General features: G+C 47.1%; 1 protein-coding gene across 1 annotated transcript; it reads left to right on the top strand.

The window, feature by feature from the left end:
- The first annotated feature begins 378 nt into the window (after positions 1-378).
- Positions 379-7,444, top strand: LOC123088535 (uncharacterized). Its single transcript, XM_044510738.1, has 4 exons — positions 379-702; positions 1,603-1,639; positions 1,751-2,397; positions 5,661-7,444. The coding sequence occupies exons 3-4, from the start codon at positions 2,298-2,300 to the stop codon at positions 7,046-7,048; spliced, it is 1,488 nt and encodes a 495-aa protein (XP_044366673.1). The 5' UTR covers positions 379-702; positions 1,603-1,639; positions 1,751-2,297; the 3' UTR covers positions 7,049-7,444.
- The last annotated feature ends 5,419 nt before the right edge of the window (positions 7,445-12,863 follow it).

The raw sequence follows: 12,863 nt of genomic DNA on the forward strand, positions 1-12,863 counted from the left end.
TATTTGATTGTCTACTACAACAAGTTTGGTCTAGCTCCGGTGAGAGATAAGCGATAACGGCGGGGTCGTCGCTAAATGGCCTGTGGACAGAAATGTATTTTTTTGTGTGTTTTTTACTGCTATGACATGATGAATAGAAAGGAAATAGATTGAAAGTTCTATAAGAAAAATGTTCAACTTTTCTATTTTAAAAAATGCTGTGGTTTCTTGTCAGTTGGCCCACGCTGTCAATACGAAGAGTGTGTGTCCCACCTGCTGTTCCTTACGTGTCAGCATAAAAGAGGCCCCACCTTATCGGAGCTGTATTTTGGAGTAAACATCATTGGAGCCTTGAAGCAGATACATCACGAGCCAAAAACTAAGCTTTTCTTTTTTTCCTCCTCTGTTCTAGCGGGGGGAGGCGGCGATGGCCGCGTGGGACGCGGTGGGCCGCGCTCGACGCCGTCGCCTTCTTCGACATGGGCGCCAACGCCGGGGTCCTCTCCGCGTAGGCGCCCGTGGGCCGCTGAAGCCCCTGCATCGTCCTCCTCGTCGGCGCCGCGCTCTGCGCCGCCGGGTACCTCCCCATCGTCCTCCTCGCCGACCCCGATCCCGCTCGTCTGCCTCTACATGCTGCTCGCCGCGCAGGCGCAGACCTTCCTATAGTACGGCCGGTGTCGTCTCCGCCGTCGAGAACTTCCCGACCGCCGCGGCATCGTGAAGGTACTGCCGTCCTGATTCCCCTCGCTGGCTTGGCTTTCTTTCTTACTGTACTCTGCTAAGTACTAGTGTTCAGCCTCTGCTCCGCGTCAGTACCTAAATGATGTGATTAATTAGACCGATAGCGATTCATGCTACAATCCAACCATGTGTAGATGATGTACGTATATGCTGAAATCAAAATATCCAAAGTATGCTGATGAAATCAGAAGTATGAAAAAAATCCATGTGAAATCAAAAGTGCCACATCCTCTGCTGTGACTGCGAGGAATCAAAAATCACAAGAACCATGTGTTTTGTTTGCTTTCAGTTCCTTTCTTATGTGCTGTGACTGTGAGAAATCTGTTCTGGTGGCATAGCACAGTATACAGATGATGTATATGCTGAGAGTAGCAGAAAAGTACAGTAATGTTATTTCTTAGACTTGTAGTAATTCTGGCTCCCTTGGAGGCAGCATTATTGGTTCTAGAGGAAGAGTAGAATTGTGTAGGCACGGTCATTGTTTCATTATAATGTGTTCTGGCCCAGAGACACCAGAGAGGCAATAATTCAGCCTTCTTTTGCTGGCCTCATCCTTTCAGCACCATGTTTGTTTCCTGAAATCCTCTATCTGCCACACTGCATGGGTGGAGCTATCATTTGCGTTAATTGCACGAACTTTCAGCGTTATTGTCTTGAGTTTTCAGCTAACTATATTCACAACTCTGACGATGTGGATCCAACATTGCACACACTTTGCTCAATAATCCTGACCTGCACTCAGTTTCTCGACAACGTAGCAAACTAGCAATCGTAAGGCACATTTATTAGGCAGTGTATCATGTTTTGTCTTGTTACACAAGTACAGATGTGTCCTACTCCTTTATTATATGGTATTAAACGATTTATGCATTTTCCAAACAGGGTTTTCTGGGCTTTGAGTGGAGCAATACTGGTCCAGGTACAGCACACTCTCCATATTGATCCTGGCAGTTTCATACTTATGCTAGCGATATTACCCACTGGCCACAGCCATTGCATTGCTGCTCATGTACTTTGTCGATGTCCACAGCACTCATCGGCGGTACAACAAGAAGTTCCTTGATGCCTTCTCTCTCATGGCCGTTACTGTTGCTGGGTACCTGAAGGTTGTCATAATCTCCGACCAAGTATTCATGATAAGTTCAGCTGGACAGAGTGTTTGCTTCACGATACTCCTGCTGTTGATCATGTCTCCAGCAGTTATTGTTGCAAGAGCTCAGAAGACGGAACCGAAACAGCGAGAAGAGCCAGCTCTAGCACTGTGCTTGTTGGATCTGGTCAGGACATGTCGTCGCACAAATAAAACCTGAATGTGGTGCAGGCCATGTGTAAAATTGACTTCTGGATGCTCTTCCTTGCGATGGCCTGCGGGATGGGATCGGGGCTAGCCAAGGTGAACAACGTCAGCCAGATCAGGGGCTCCCTTAGGCTACACGATTAGGGAGACCAGCAACCTGGTGTCGCTCTGCAGCATCTGGAACTTCTCGGGGAGGTTCGGCGCAGGCTACGTCTCCGATCACTTCCTCCAGTTGCGAGGAGTGGGCAGGCCTTTCTTCATAGGAGCGACGCTTCTGGTCATGGATGTAGGCGACGCCATCATCTCCTCCGGTTTCCACGCGTCAGTCTACATGGGCTCCGGTTTCCAGAGGTGCTTCTATGACAAGGAGTTGCCACAAGGTGTGTATGACATGACACTTAGTTTTTGTTACAACAATAACATGTTACTATTTGGTATTACTCTCTCCGTTCCTAAATATAAGCCTTTTTAGTGATTTCAAATGGACAACCACATACGGATGTATATAGACATATTTTAGAGTATAGATTCACTCATTTTGCTCCGTATGTAGTCACTTGTTGAAATCTCTATAAAGACCTATATTTAGGAACGGAGGGTGCATAACATAATGTACTAGTATATAGCAACACTATAATGGCTACTTCCTATCTGAATTAATAGTTAAGAAGAGAAACCAATATTATTTTATTCAGTTCAGTGATACATATTTTATTTAAACAAACATTGCATCTGTTTGTGTTTGTAAGAGAGCACTAACATGCTCACTCTACTCCTGTCACTTAACTCATCACCTTGTTTGATGTCTCCTTTAGCTTCCTCCGGTGTTGCGCCCTTCCCGTCGTCTTTCTCCTTTCCTTTCTTCTCCTTTGCTTCTCTTTCTCCTCGGCTTTCTCCGCTTCTGCCTCCTCTTCCTCATTCGCCTTCGCCTTTGCCACTGCCGTGTCTTCCTTGGCCTGCTTGGCCTGCTTGAGCGCCTCAATGAGGCCTAATAAACAATAATCAGGGTCCCTCTTCTTCTTCTTCGTCGACATTGGCATCAAGCTGTCTGCCACATCGGTGGGCGACATGTTGGTCTCCTCGAGCAGCCGTCGAATCTCCCCAAACAGCCCTGCTCCATGATGTCCAGGTAGTACTTGGCAAGCACCTTGAAGCCCTCAAAGAGGCAATAGGATATCTCGATGTGCTTGTCCATCCTGCCCTTCCGGACCGGTGCCAGGTCCGGTTTCTCCTTGTTGTTCGTTGTGAAGATGATGATTCTCTCATGGCCGCATGCTGACCATAGCCCGTTGATGAAGTTAAGCAGGCTTGAGAGCATCAGCTTGCTTTCATCATCCTTCAATGGGTCTTGTTAGCATTTTGTATTGTTGCACGCTTTATATGTAGCAGCATTACAAGTGAGATCACTGCATTTTTCTTTTGCAAGGGAGCACTAGTGAACAAGCTCACTCTTTTTCCTTGGCTTCCTAGCTTGAGATCACTTCACTTGTTGATATCTCCATTGGGTCCTCCGATGCTTTGTCCTTCCCTTTGTCTTCCTCTTTGGCTTTCTTCACCTCTGCCTCCTCTTTCTCCTTGGCTTTCTTTGTTGCAGCCTCCTTGGCCTCCTCTACCTCTTTCACCCTGGCCGCCGCCGCGTCCTCTTTGGCCTGCTTGAGCACCTCCACGAGGCATGTCAAGCACTCGTCGGGCTCCCTCTTTTTCTTCTTCGACATAGTCATCAGGTTCTCTGCAATGTCAGCGGGCGACATGTCTGTCTCCTCGAGCAGCCACTAAATGTCCCCAAAGAACTTGTGCTCGATGACATCTAGGTAGTTTTTGGCGAGCACCTTGAAGCCCTTGAAGCGGCAGTTGGACATCTCGATGTGCTTGTCCATCCTACCCCTCCGGATCAACGTCGGGTCCAACTTCTCCTTGTGGTTGGTGGTGAAGATGATGATCCGCTCACCTTGTCGGAGTCCTTGTTGCGTGCGACCTTCTTGTCCTTGTGGCGTTTTCCGGTGAGGTTGACAGAGCACTCAATGTCCTCTATGATGATGACAGACTTGCCCATGGTCTCGATGAAGAGCTTCCGCAACTTGGTGTTGTTCTTGACCGTCGTGAGCTCGAGGCCATAGACGTCGTAGTCGAGGAAGTTTGCCATGGCGGCGACCATGGTGGACTTGTCGGTGCCGGGTGGTCCATAAAGGAGGTGCCCACGCTTCCACGCCTTGCCGACCTTGGCGTAGTATTCCTTGCTCTCCTGGAATGCCATGAGCTCGTCGATGACGGCCTCCTTCTCATCAGGGGGTGCATGAAGAGCATGTCAAAGGTGGCGGGTTGCTTGAAGGGGACGTGGCTCCAAACGCTTTTGCCCCGGTAGGGGTTCCAACTGCCATTGGCATTGTTGGTGAAGAGGCGGCGTTGGCGGTTCTTGACGGTGACAACACGGCCCTCGCCGTGGATGAAAGGAAGGTAGGAGTTCAAGAGAAGTCATCAATGACCTCCTCAAGGTGGTCCCGGAGAAGTTGTCAATGACCTCCTCCTGGTTGTCAATGGAGACCCGGAGGTTCTTGCTGTCCTTGTCGTGCTCGGCTTGAGCTTGCGCACGGGCACAGGCATCGCTGAGGTAGGCTTCATTGGCGGGGAAGAAGTCACTGCGGTGGAAGCGCTCGACGCCATACTAGGGCTAGGAGATGGTGATCTGGAGGTAGGGGTTGAAGCATGCGGCGAGCTTGTCGGCCCATGTGGTGAGGTAGAGGCGGAAGGTGGGGAGGGGGGGGGACGTAGTTCTGCTCCAAGGAACAGAGGAAGATGATGGTCGCCACCACCGATCCGAGCCCCGCCCACCTCTCCACTATCGCCGACATCGCCGGACCTGGAGCTCCTCTTGGTATCGTGCATTGATAGAAAGCCGTAGTGACCTGGAGACTGGATTTTGTCCACGGGATGAAACAATTTGAAACCAAACAAGTCCAATCCAGTATTTTATAAAATTCAAACCACACCAAATTGATTTAGATTCTCAGCCCATCTAAACCAAGCAAACACAATAATCTAACAGGAAAACCAAACTGAAACCTTAGTTTCAGTCCATTCTATTCCCAACCTTACCTGGACTGGACTGTATATGCGTGTACGTGTTGCGTATATAATGCCAATGATTCCTGTGGTGATTTGCTTAGGTTGAAGCTAACTAGCCAAGCGTCGTCGTCGTCGTTGGCGCCGGAGCAGGTGGGGAGGAGCTGTGAGGAGAACCGTGTTAGAAGTATAATTGTGTTTAAGTTAGAGATTAGGAGTTAGAGATAGGATTGGTTTAAACCATGTACGACTTGTCCCCTACTCCAAGTCTCTCTCCCTCCATTGTACATCTATATATACCCCTACATGGGTCAGATCAAACAACACATTATTAGCCATCTCATATTTTCCACATGGTATTAGAGCGGTTTGTCCAACGACGCCGATCCTAGGACCTTCCCCTACTTCCGCAGCGCGCCGTCCCCGGGGAGATCAATCTCCTCTCCCCGGGGACGCGGCACCTGATCGATCAAAGATTAGATTGGTTCTTTAGATTTGCTTAGCTACAAATTTCGAATTCCAATCTAGGTTTAATTTTCTCAACCATCAATAAACTCCATCGGACCCTCAAATCCTACTGCAGATCCATTGTTGCGCGCGGAAGCGATCCGAACGGAAAGGTCTCCTCTGAAGCCGCGCGCACACATGCAAGCAGCGGCTCCGCTTCCTCCGGCCGTGCGCGTAAGCCCATGGCTGACACCTTCCCGATGCGATCTACATCAACACCATGGGCGGTCAGCAGCCAGCCGCGCGTACGAGTGCGTCGACGGTCGGGACTCTCGCCTCCACGTCTCTCCTCCATCGAGCGACCTCATCGACCGCACAATCAGCCCCAGCCTCCAAGCTACTTCGATTCGCGGTGCATGCATGCACCAACGGAGGAAAGCAAAGCCACAAGCGTCTACAACAATCCAGCCGGGGCATCCGTGCGCATCTAGCGCGCGTGCAAAACGGGAGGGACACGCACCAGGCGAGATCCCAGGCGCGACAACGCGTACACCAGGAGGGTGTCACGAGCTTGACCTGATCTGCATCGAGGACCGCCGTCAACTACAGCCGCGCGACTCCATCGACTCTGAGGCATGCACGTTTCGGGCTGCTTCTCCGCGCCACGCACGACCCGCACCGACAGCTTTAATCGATCGGATCTCGAGTCGTCAACTACGCCTCCGAGCGTACACCGATCGTAGCTACATCGACTTCTTCTGTTCCGGACTACTTCAACAGCGATCTGCACCGAGCCAGATTCCAAACCACGCACATGGCGGACGTCTATACACAACCGACCCAGCCTGCAACTATGTCGGCTACACCGACCTCGATCCGAGCCTGCATCAACCTTGCGTCTGCATCGACCGAACATCTCGCTGTACGACTATGCCAGGCTACGAGCCAACATATTTCTTCACGGCATCGACACCCGTCGCCTCGAGGGACACCTCCAAGCGACGCATCATTGTCGACGCGCCATTGCGACGCCGTGGCCGACACTTCATCGCCAAGGTCTTCATCAACGTCGACTTCACCAACATCTTCATCAACACACCGCCGCCACCTTGTCCACAAGATGGACACCTAGCGTCCTCTGACAGAATTTTCTGCAAGACGCGACCACGACGACGGCAACGACCGCGTCACAACGATGGCATCGACCGCGTCATCCACGACGGCACGACTGCATCGACACGGCGACACTACAGTGACGACCCTACACGGTCACACGGTTCTGGCAAAACCGATGTGTGCTCGATGGGCTTCCTTCGGTCTTGGCAAAACCGGTGGACTCATCACCGATGGCACCCTCTGACATCCACAAGGTGCATCATCCATGTCTGCAGCTCTGTCATAGCGCTTTTTTTTTGCGCCTCCGGCTCTGTGCGGCTTCATCATCCACGACGACTACATCATCGACCACGACTACATCGACCACGGCTACATCACCATGATCGGCTACATCGACATCAACATTAATGGCCTGCTCTACAGCAACACATCGGCAACAACTCCAGTCAACAGCGTCCGCGTCGTCCACGCCACTCCCGCTGTGACTGCGGGAGGGAATAGAGGAGAAGGCAGGAAGGCACCAAAAGGGGACGCAGTCACCGACCCATCAGAGACGCAGTTGATGATGGCGCGGCGGAGAAGACGACGAAAGCACAAAAGTTCAAATTCAGTCGTCATCGTCCGCTTCACTCCCGCTACGACTGAGGTGGAATGTTAGAAGTATAATTATGTTTAAGTTAAAGATTAGGAGTTAGAGATAGGATTGGTTTAAACCATGTACGACTTGTCCCCTACTCCAAGTCTCTCTCCCTCCATTGTACCTCTATATATATCCCTACACGGGTCAGATCAAACAACACATTATTAGCCATCTCATATTTTCCACAAACCGGTTGAGCAGGTTTGTTTTTTTTTTTTTTTGAGCAGGTTAGAAGGTGGTCCAGCGAGCGTTTAGCTGCTGCTGGCCGGGACGAGCACACCGCTCGGTTGGCCGGATGCTTTTTAGTACCACATCGCTAGCGTTGGAGGCTACTTCGCGGTCTAAATAGTCTGGCAGTGATCCATGTATCGCCGAGGACGCAAAGCATATACACCAGCTTGCTGGTCCATGGTCTGTCGAGGCAAAAAGCAGTCATCACATACTTCTGGCCGGGTCAGGCCGTGGGCCTGTCACCTTAAGTTGCTGTTAAGTCGTGCATGAGGGGGGCTAGAAGTATGGATTGGCGTCAGTCTTTTTTTTTCCTATAAGCTTCACTTTTCTTTTTTCAAAGCACCAAGATTTATTATAAAAATGGCCCATGCGCCCAAATTTTTTACCGGGTTGAAGCAAAAAAAAAACGTCGGTTCCAGCAAAAAAAGCCAAAATTCCAGCAAAAAAAAGCCAAAATTCCAGAAAAATTACCTTGCCATCACTAGCCACAACAAAAAAAACTCGTCGGTTCCAGCAAAAGGAAAAGCCGGTTCTAGCTCAAAATTGTGTCTGTTGTAGCATGTCGACTCCACGCCACCAGAAACGCACCACCTCGCTCCAGCGTCGGCTGCTGCCGCAGCTCATGTGACCACCATTTCTAGCAACGACTGTTGCCGGGGTTGCAACACGCAGCACCATGTCGGGGGCGTAGCTCGTAACTTGTGTCCTCGAGCTCATTGGTGTTTGTTGTGCTCGCGACAAGGCCGGGGGAGCACGCGGCGAGCGCGGGGCTTGTCGCAACAAGTCTACCGCCCGGTGGCGTCTCCGTGGGTGCGACTCAGGAGAGCAGGAGGTGGGGCCATCGACACGAGGAGCAGGAGGTGGGCGGCCGTCGACACGGGGGAGCAGGTGGGCGGTCGTCGACGCGAGGAAGATAGAGATGCGGGTGAGAGAGATGACACTGATTGACTAAGGAGATAAGGTATTAGTTGTGAGACGCATGATTAGTTTGGATCGAGCAGCCGACGCAAAGTTGGGCCAGTCCGCTATATAAATATTTTTCTATAAAAATCCATCGAAAGTACAAAGTATCTCAAATGTAATAACTATTACATCAAGGTCTTTGGACCACCGAATGACCAAACGTCGCCAGAACGACCCACTGAAATGCCAACTTCCCCTTTCTTATGTAAGCCTTTCCTTCTCTTTCAAATGATTGAACTTCAAGTTCCTAATCACATTATCGATGCTTCCATATGCCAGCCTTAATGACATACGTGTACGTGTTGCTTATATAATGCCAATGGTTCTTGTGGTGAATTTGCTGAAGTTCAAGCTTAGGTAAGCACGTGTTGTGGTCGTTGGGGCTAAAGCAGGTGAGGAGGAGTTGTACTTCAGATGTATTTTTTATTATGTTTAGGGTGTTTTGTACTTCCGATGAATCTTTATAATTGATTTGATATTTTTACAAAAATAAGAAAATTCACACCAATACATCAACAATTTATATCCGGTGATTCTAATTGGTGGGCTAATTATATATCAGGCTTGCTGATAGGGCTGAACTTATCAGTTAATCATATTTCACAACCTTAGATAATCCGTAAAAAGTATCGGATAATCCACATCCGATGGATATTATCGATACCATATTCGCTAGATATCCAGTTGACCAAAATCCGTATTTGCATCTATATCCGACAGATTCGTGCAATTGCAGACCATATCCTTAGAACCCGATGTGAGTACTGATACGGAACATGAATTATCTGTATCATTTACATCCCTAAGGGTAACCGACGCATTTGTGTGGCTAGATTTGTTTTGCCGTTATAAAAATATCTTTTATATATTAATTTTTCATAGTTAATATGTCCAGATACCATTATATTAACATAGGTTACGGAAAAGTTTAAAGCAAAAAAAAACTATTTAGCAATGATTTTTTAGTGTTCCTCAACCTCAGCCAGTTATTCTCCTGCACACTAAGTTTTATATTTGATTAATTTTTTGTAGCCCTAGTTCTATACCATCAAAAATAAAATAATTAAATGTAGCTAACATACCTTGTGGCCAAATTCTTGTACTCCCTCTGACTCCAAAAGAAGAACGCCCATAATGTTTGTCTATAGTCAAGCGATGTAAAGTGGACCACCTTTGTAGGAAAAACTATCAATAACTATAATACTAAAAATATATTTACCCTAAAATAGTAATATTAAAAAAATATTATTATGTATTTACTGATACTAATTTGGCGTTCAAATTCTGGATAATTTTTTCTAGGAATTCAGTCAAAATTTGCACCGTTTGACTTGTTTGTCTTTATTCCTTCTTATTTGCTCATTAGTACATATCTAAAACTAAAGAGTTTAGAAATTGTCCAATGATGATTAAACATTAGCATTGAATGCTTACATCTAACCTTATTTTAGTTTCCTCAATCCGTCTCATCATTGATCATAATGCAGTTATGCTTAAATTTGGTGCAAAATCATGCCTCTTCTGCACATGCTCATCTTATAAATTATTAATATCTCTTGCGCATCTATATATCCATCAAAACATGCTCATCATAACGTCGGAGGTGTTCGGGCCGAACCATTTTGGCACCGCCTTCAACACGGTGACCACAAGGTGAGCTTGCGTGCGCTGGTAAGCAATGCTTCGCATTATCTTTCATGATCATTGGCATGTGTATACTTTATCAGAACAAGGAAGTTCTATAGGCGAGTTATATACACGAGACTAGTGTCCTTTGTTTTGTAAACGACGCTTTGTTTTTGTTCTGTTCTTACGACAATATCATGTTACATTTAGTCAGGGCTGAAAGAATGCAGAATTGGGTTGCTAAATTAGTTAATTAATAAATGAACGGGCCAATTCAGATTTGGGTTGCTTAGAGCAACTCTAGCAGACCCCGCATCCCGCCGACCCGCATAACTCATTTGTAGTTCGCGCAAAATAACTTTTGAGGGCCGGCACGGGCTGGCACAGATGCGGACCCCGCATAATGGACCCATAAAAAGCATATTCATGGAATATACTTTTTTACGGGTCGGCTTATGCGGGTTCTGATCTGGCGCAGCTCGTCCCGGCCCGTAAAACTTAGATTGATCTATCATAATGCTTTTATTTGCTTTTGCAACAACTTTAGATACAAAATCACTTGTAGAAAACCACCCATTAGTCCCGGTTCGTAAGGGCCTTTAGTCCCGGTTCAGGAACCGAGACTAATGGGTCGTTACTAATACCTCAACCCATTAGTCCCGGTTCAAACACGAACCGGGACCAATGTGCCTCCACGTGGCCCTGTGCGCCGAGCCCAGTCAGGGGGCCTTTGGTCCCGGTTGGTGGCTCCAACCGGGACCAAAAGGCATCCACGCGTCTGCATTCCAGTGGCTGGGGTTTTTGTTTTTTTTAAAGGAGGGGGGTTGGGGGTTTTGGGGGGTTAATTTAGGTGTTTCGTATATTGTGTTAGCTAGCTAATTAATAGAGAGAAGTGTCCTCTCTTATGTCCGTGCTTGGTCGACGCTACATAATATATATACATAAGTGATCGAGAGAACCATTCAGTACAGAAGTTCGTCATGCATACCGAGAGAAGTGATTGATCGACCTCTCCTTCTCCGAGATATTGGTCGAACAACAAGTTTTTTACTGGCTACATACATGTACAATATGTATAAGATCTCTTAATTACAAACCCCTAGCATTTGAAATCAACTTCCACATGGTATTCTCCGGCTTTACTGATGACGTGTTCAAGAAAGAATCTCGCCAATTCCTCTTGAATTGCTTTCATGCGATCTGGTGGTAGGAGTTCATCCCGCATCTGCCACGTCTAATTAATTTGAAGAAGGGGGTTAATTAATACATATATATGAATGAAACTCAACAGAAATGATGGTGTAATAAAATGAAATTGTGAATATTATTGCTTACGCACTTCATATTGTCTTCTAGAGTAGCCCCGCTTGTTTTTCAAAGTCGCGTTGTGGATGAACTCGCACACGTAGTATCCATAGAAATCATTCCCTTCGTCCTGCCACAAGCACTTTACAAGAAATAGAGGTCAATCAAAATGATAATGAAGCATTATAAATGGCATTGATGAAAGTATAACTTTAGAATCAACGGGAGATGCACGCAACTAGCTAGCCAGTAGTACTTACTTTCAGGTATACATATCGCAGCTCCTTCGGCAGTCCCGGAGCTTGTGCGGTAAACTGTTTTCAAACCCTGCAAGACAAAGAAAATAATTATTATTACTTGAGATATCAGGAAATGAACAAAAAATTGCCGATATGGTGCGATAATGATCGATTGAACTTACTTGCTGAGCATTTCAGTCATGTCCGCATAGGTGCTGGGATCTTTCCGTCTGGAGTCTAAGACGGTTACTAGTCCACGCTCAAGCTTAATCTCCAGAAGAATATAGTGGTACCTGCACACGCATGCATAACTCATCAATTACATTAACCTCTCGCTCGAGTAATAAGGGAAACCGAATATGCACATGACAGTAACACTCACGGGCCGTTGTAAGGAAAGAGTATGGTATCTTTGTTTTGATTTTTGATCAACGATTGTAGCAAGTTGTCCTCGGCCTCTTTGGCATTCTTTTCAACCAGAAAAACATCTATGATATTTTTGTTAATGAACCCAATATCATAGATTTTTTTTTTGCACTCGACGATCTTCAATCTGCATAATATATTGAGGATAATTAATTATAAATATATGCAATGAAAGAGCCGAGCTATATATAGAGACTTAATGACAGAAATAGTACTTACAGGCAGTAGCAAAAGACCATTAATTTATCGGGGGCCTTTTGATTGAAGAACTCGAAGAACTCCTCAAATGGAACACACAACAGATCATTTGAAACGAGGTCGTGCTCCTCTTTAATGTTCAGATACAAACTGTTCGTCCCCTCAGACTCTCTGCAGGTTTTCATGTACCAACTATGGAATCTTCGCATCATTGTTGTCAGAGATTTTTCATCTTTGACGAGAGGCTTCCCATACTCGCATCTGAATACGTCCACCTCCATGAAATCAGGAAGTGCATCGTCAGGCAGGTAATCTTCAAGATTGCCATAACCGGCCACTGTCCCCGGAGGATTAGACACATTGAGCGGGGGGCATGATTGCTGTGCTTGTTCGCCGAGCTGGGCAATTTTTTCCCCTTTGCTCGTTGTTCCTTTGACCTTTTACCACTGACAGTAGTTCCCGACCGCTTGGCTTGGAGATATGTCTGTTCAGTAATGCGCTCATAGTTGGTTCTCGGCGGAGACTTTGGTGGTTTCCTCAGGGCATCGAGAGTGCGCTTTGCTTTCACCGGATCTACCTTCTCCTCCGGAGGTGG

Source organism: Triticum aestivum, chromosome 4A (genome assembly GCF_018294505.1).
Source record: "Triticum aestivum cultivar Chinese Spring chromosome 4A, IWGSC CS RefSeq v2.1, whole genome shotgun sequence".
Classification (NCBI taxonomy): Eukaryota; Viridiplantae; Streptophyta; class Magnoliopsida; order Poales; family Poaceae; genus Triticum; species Triticum aestivum.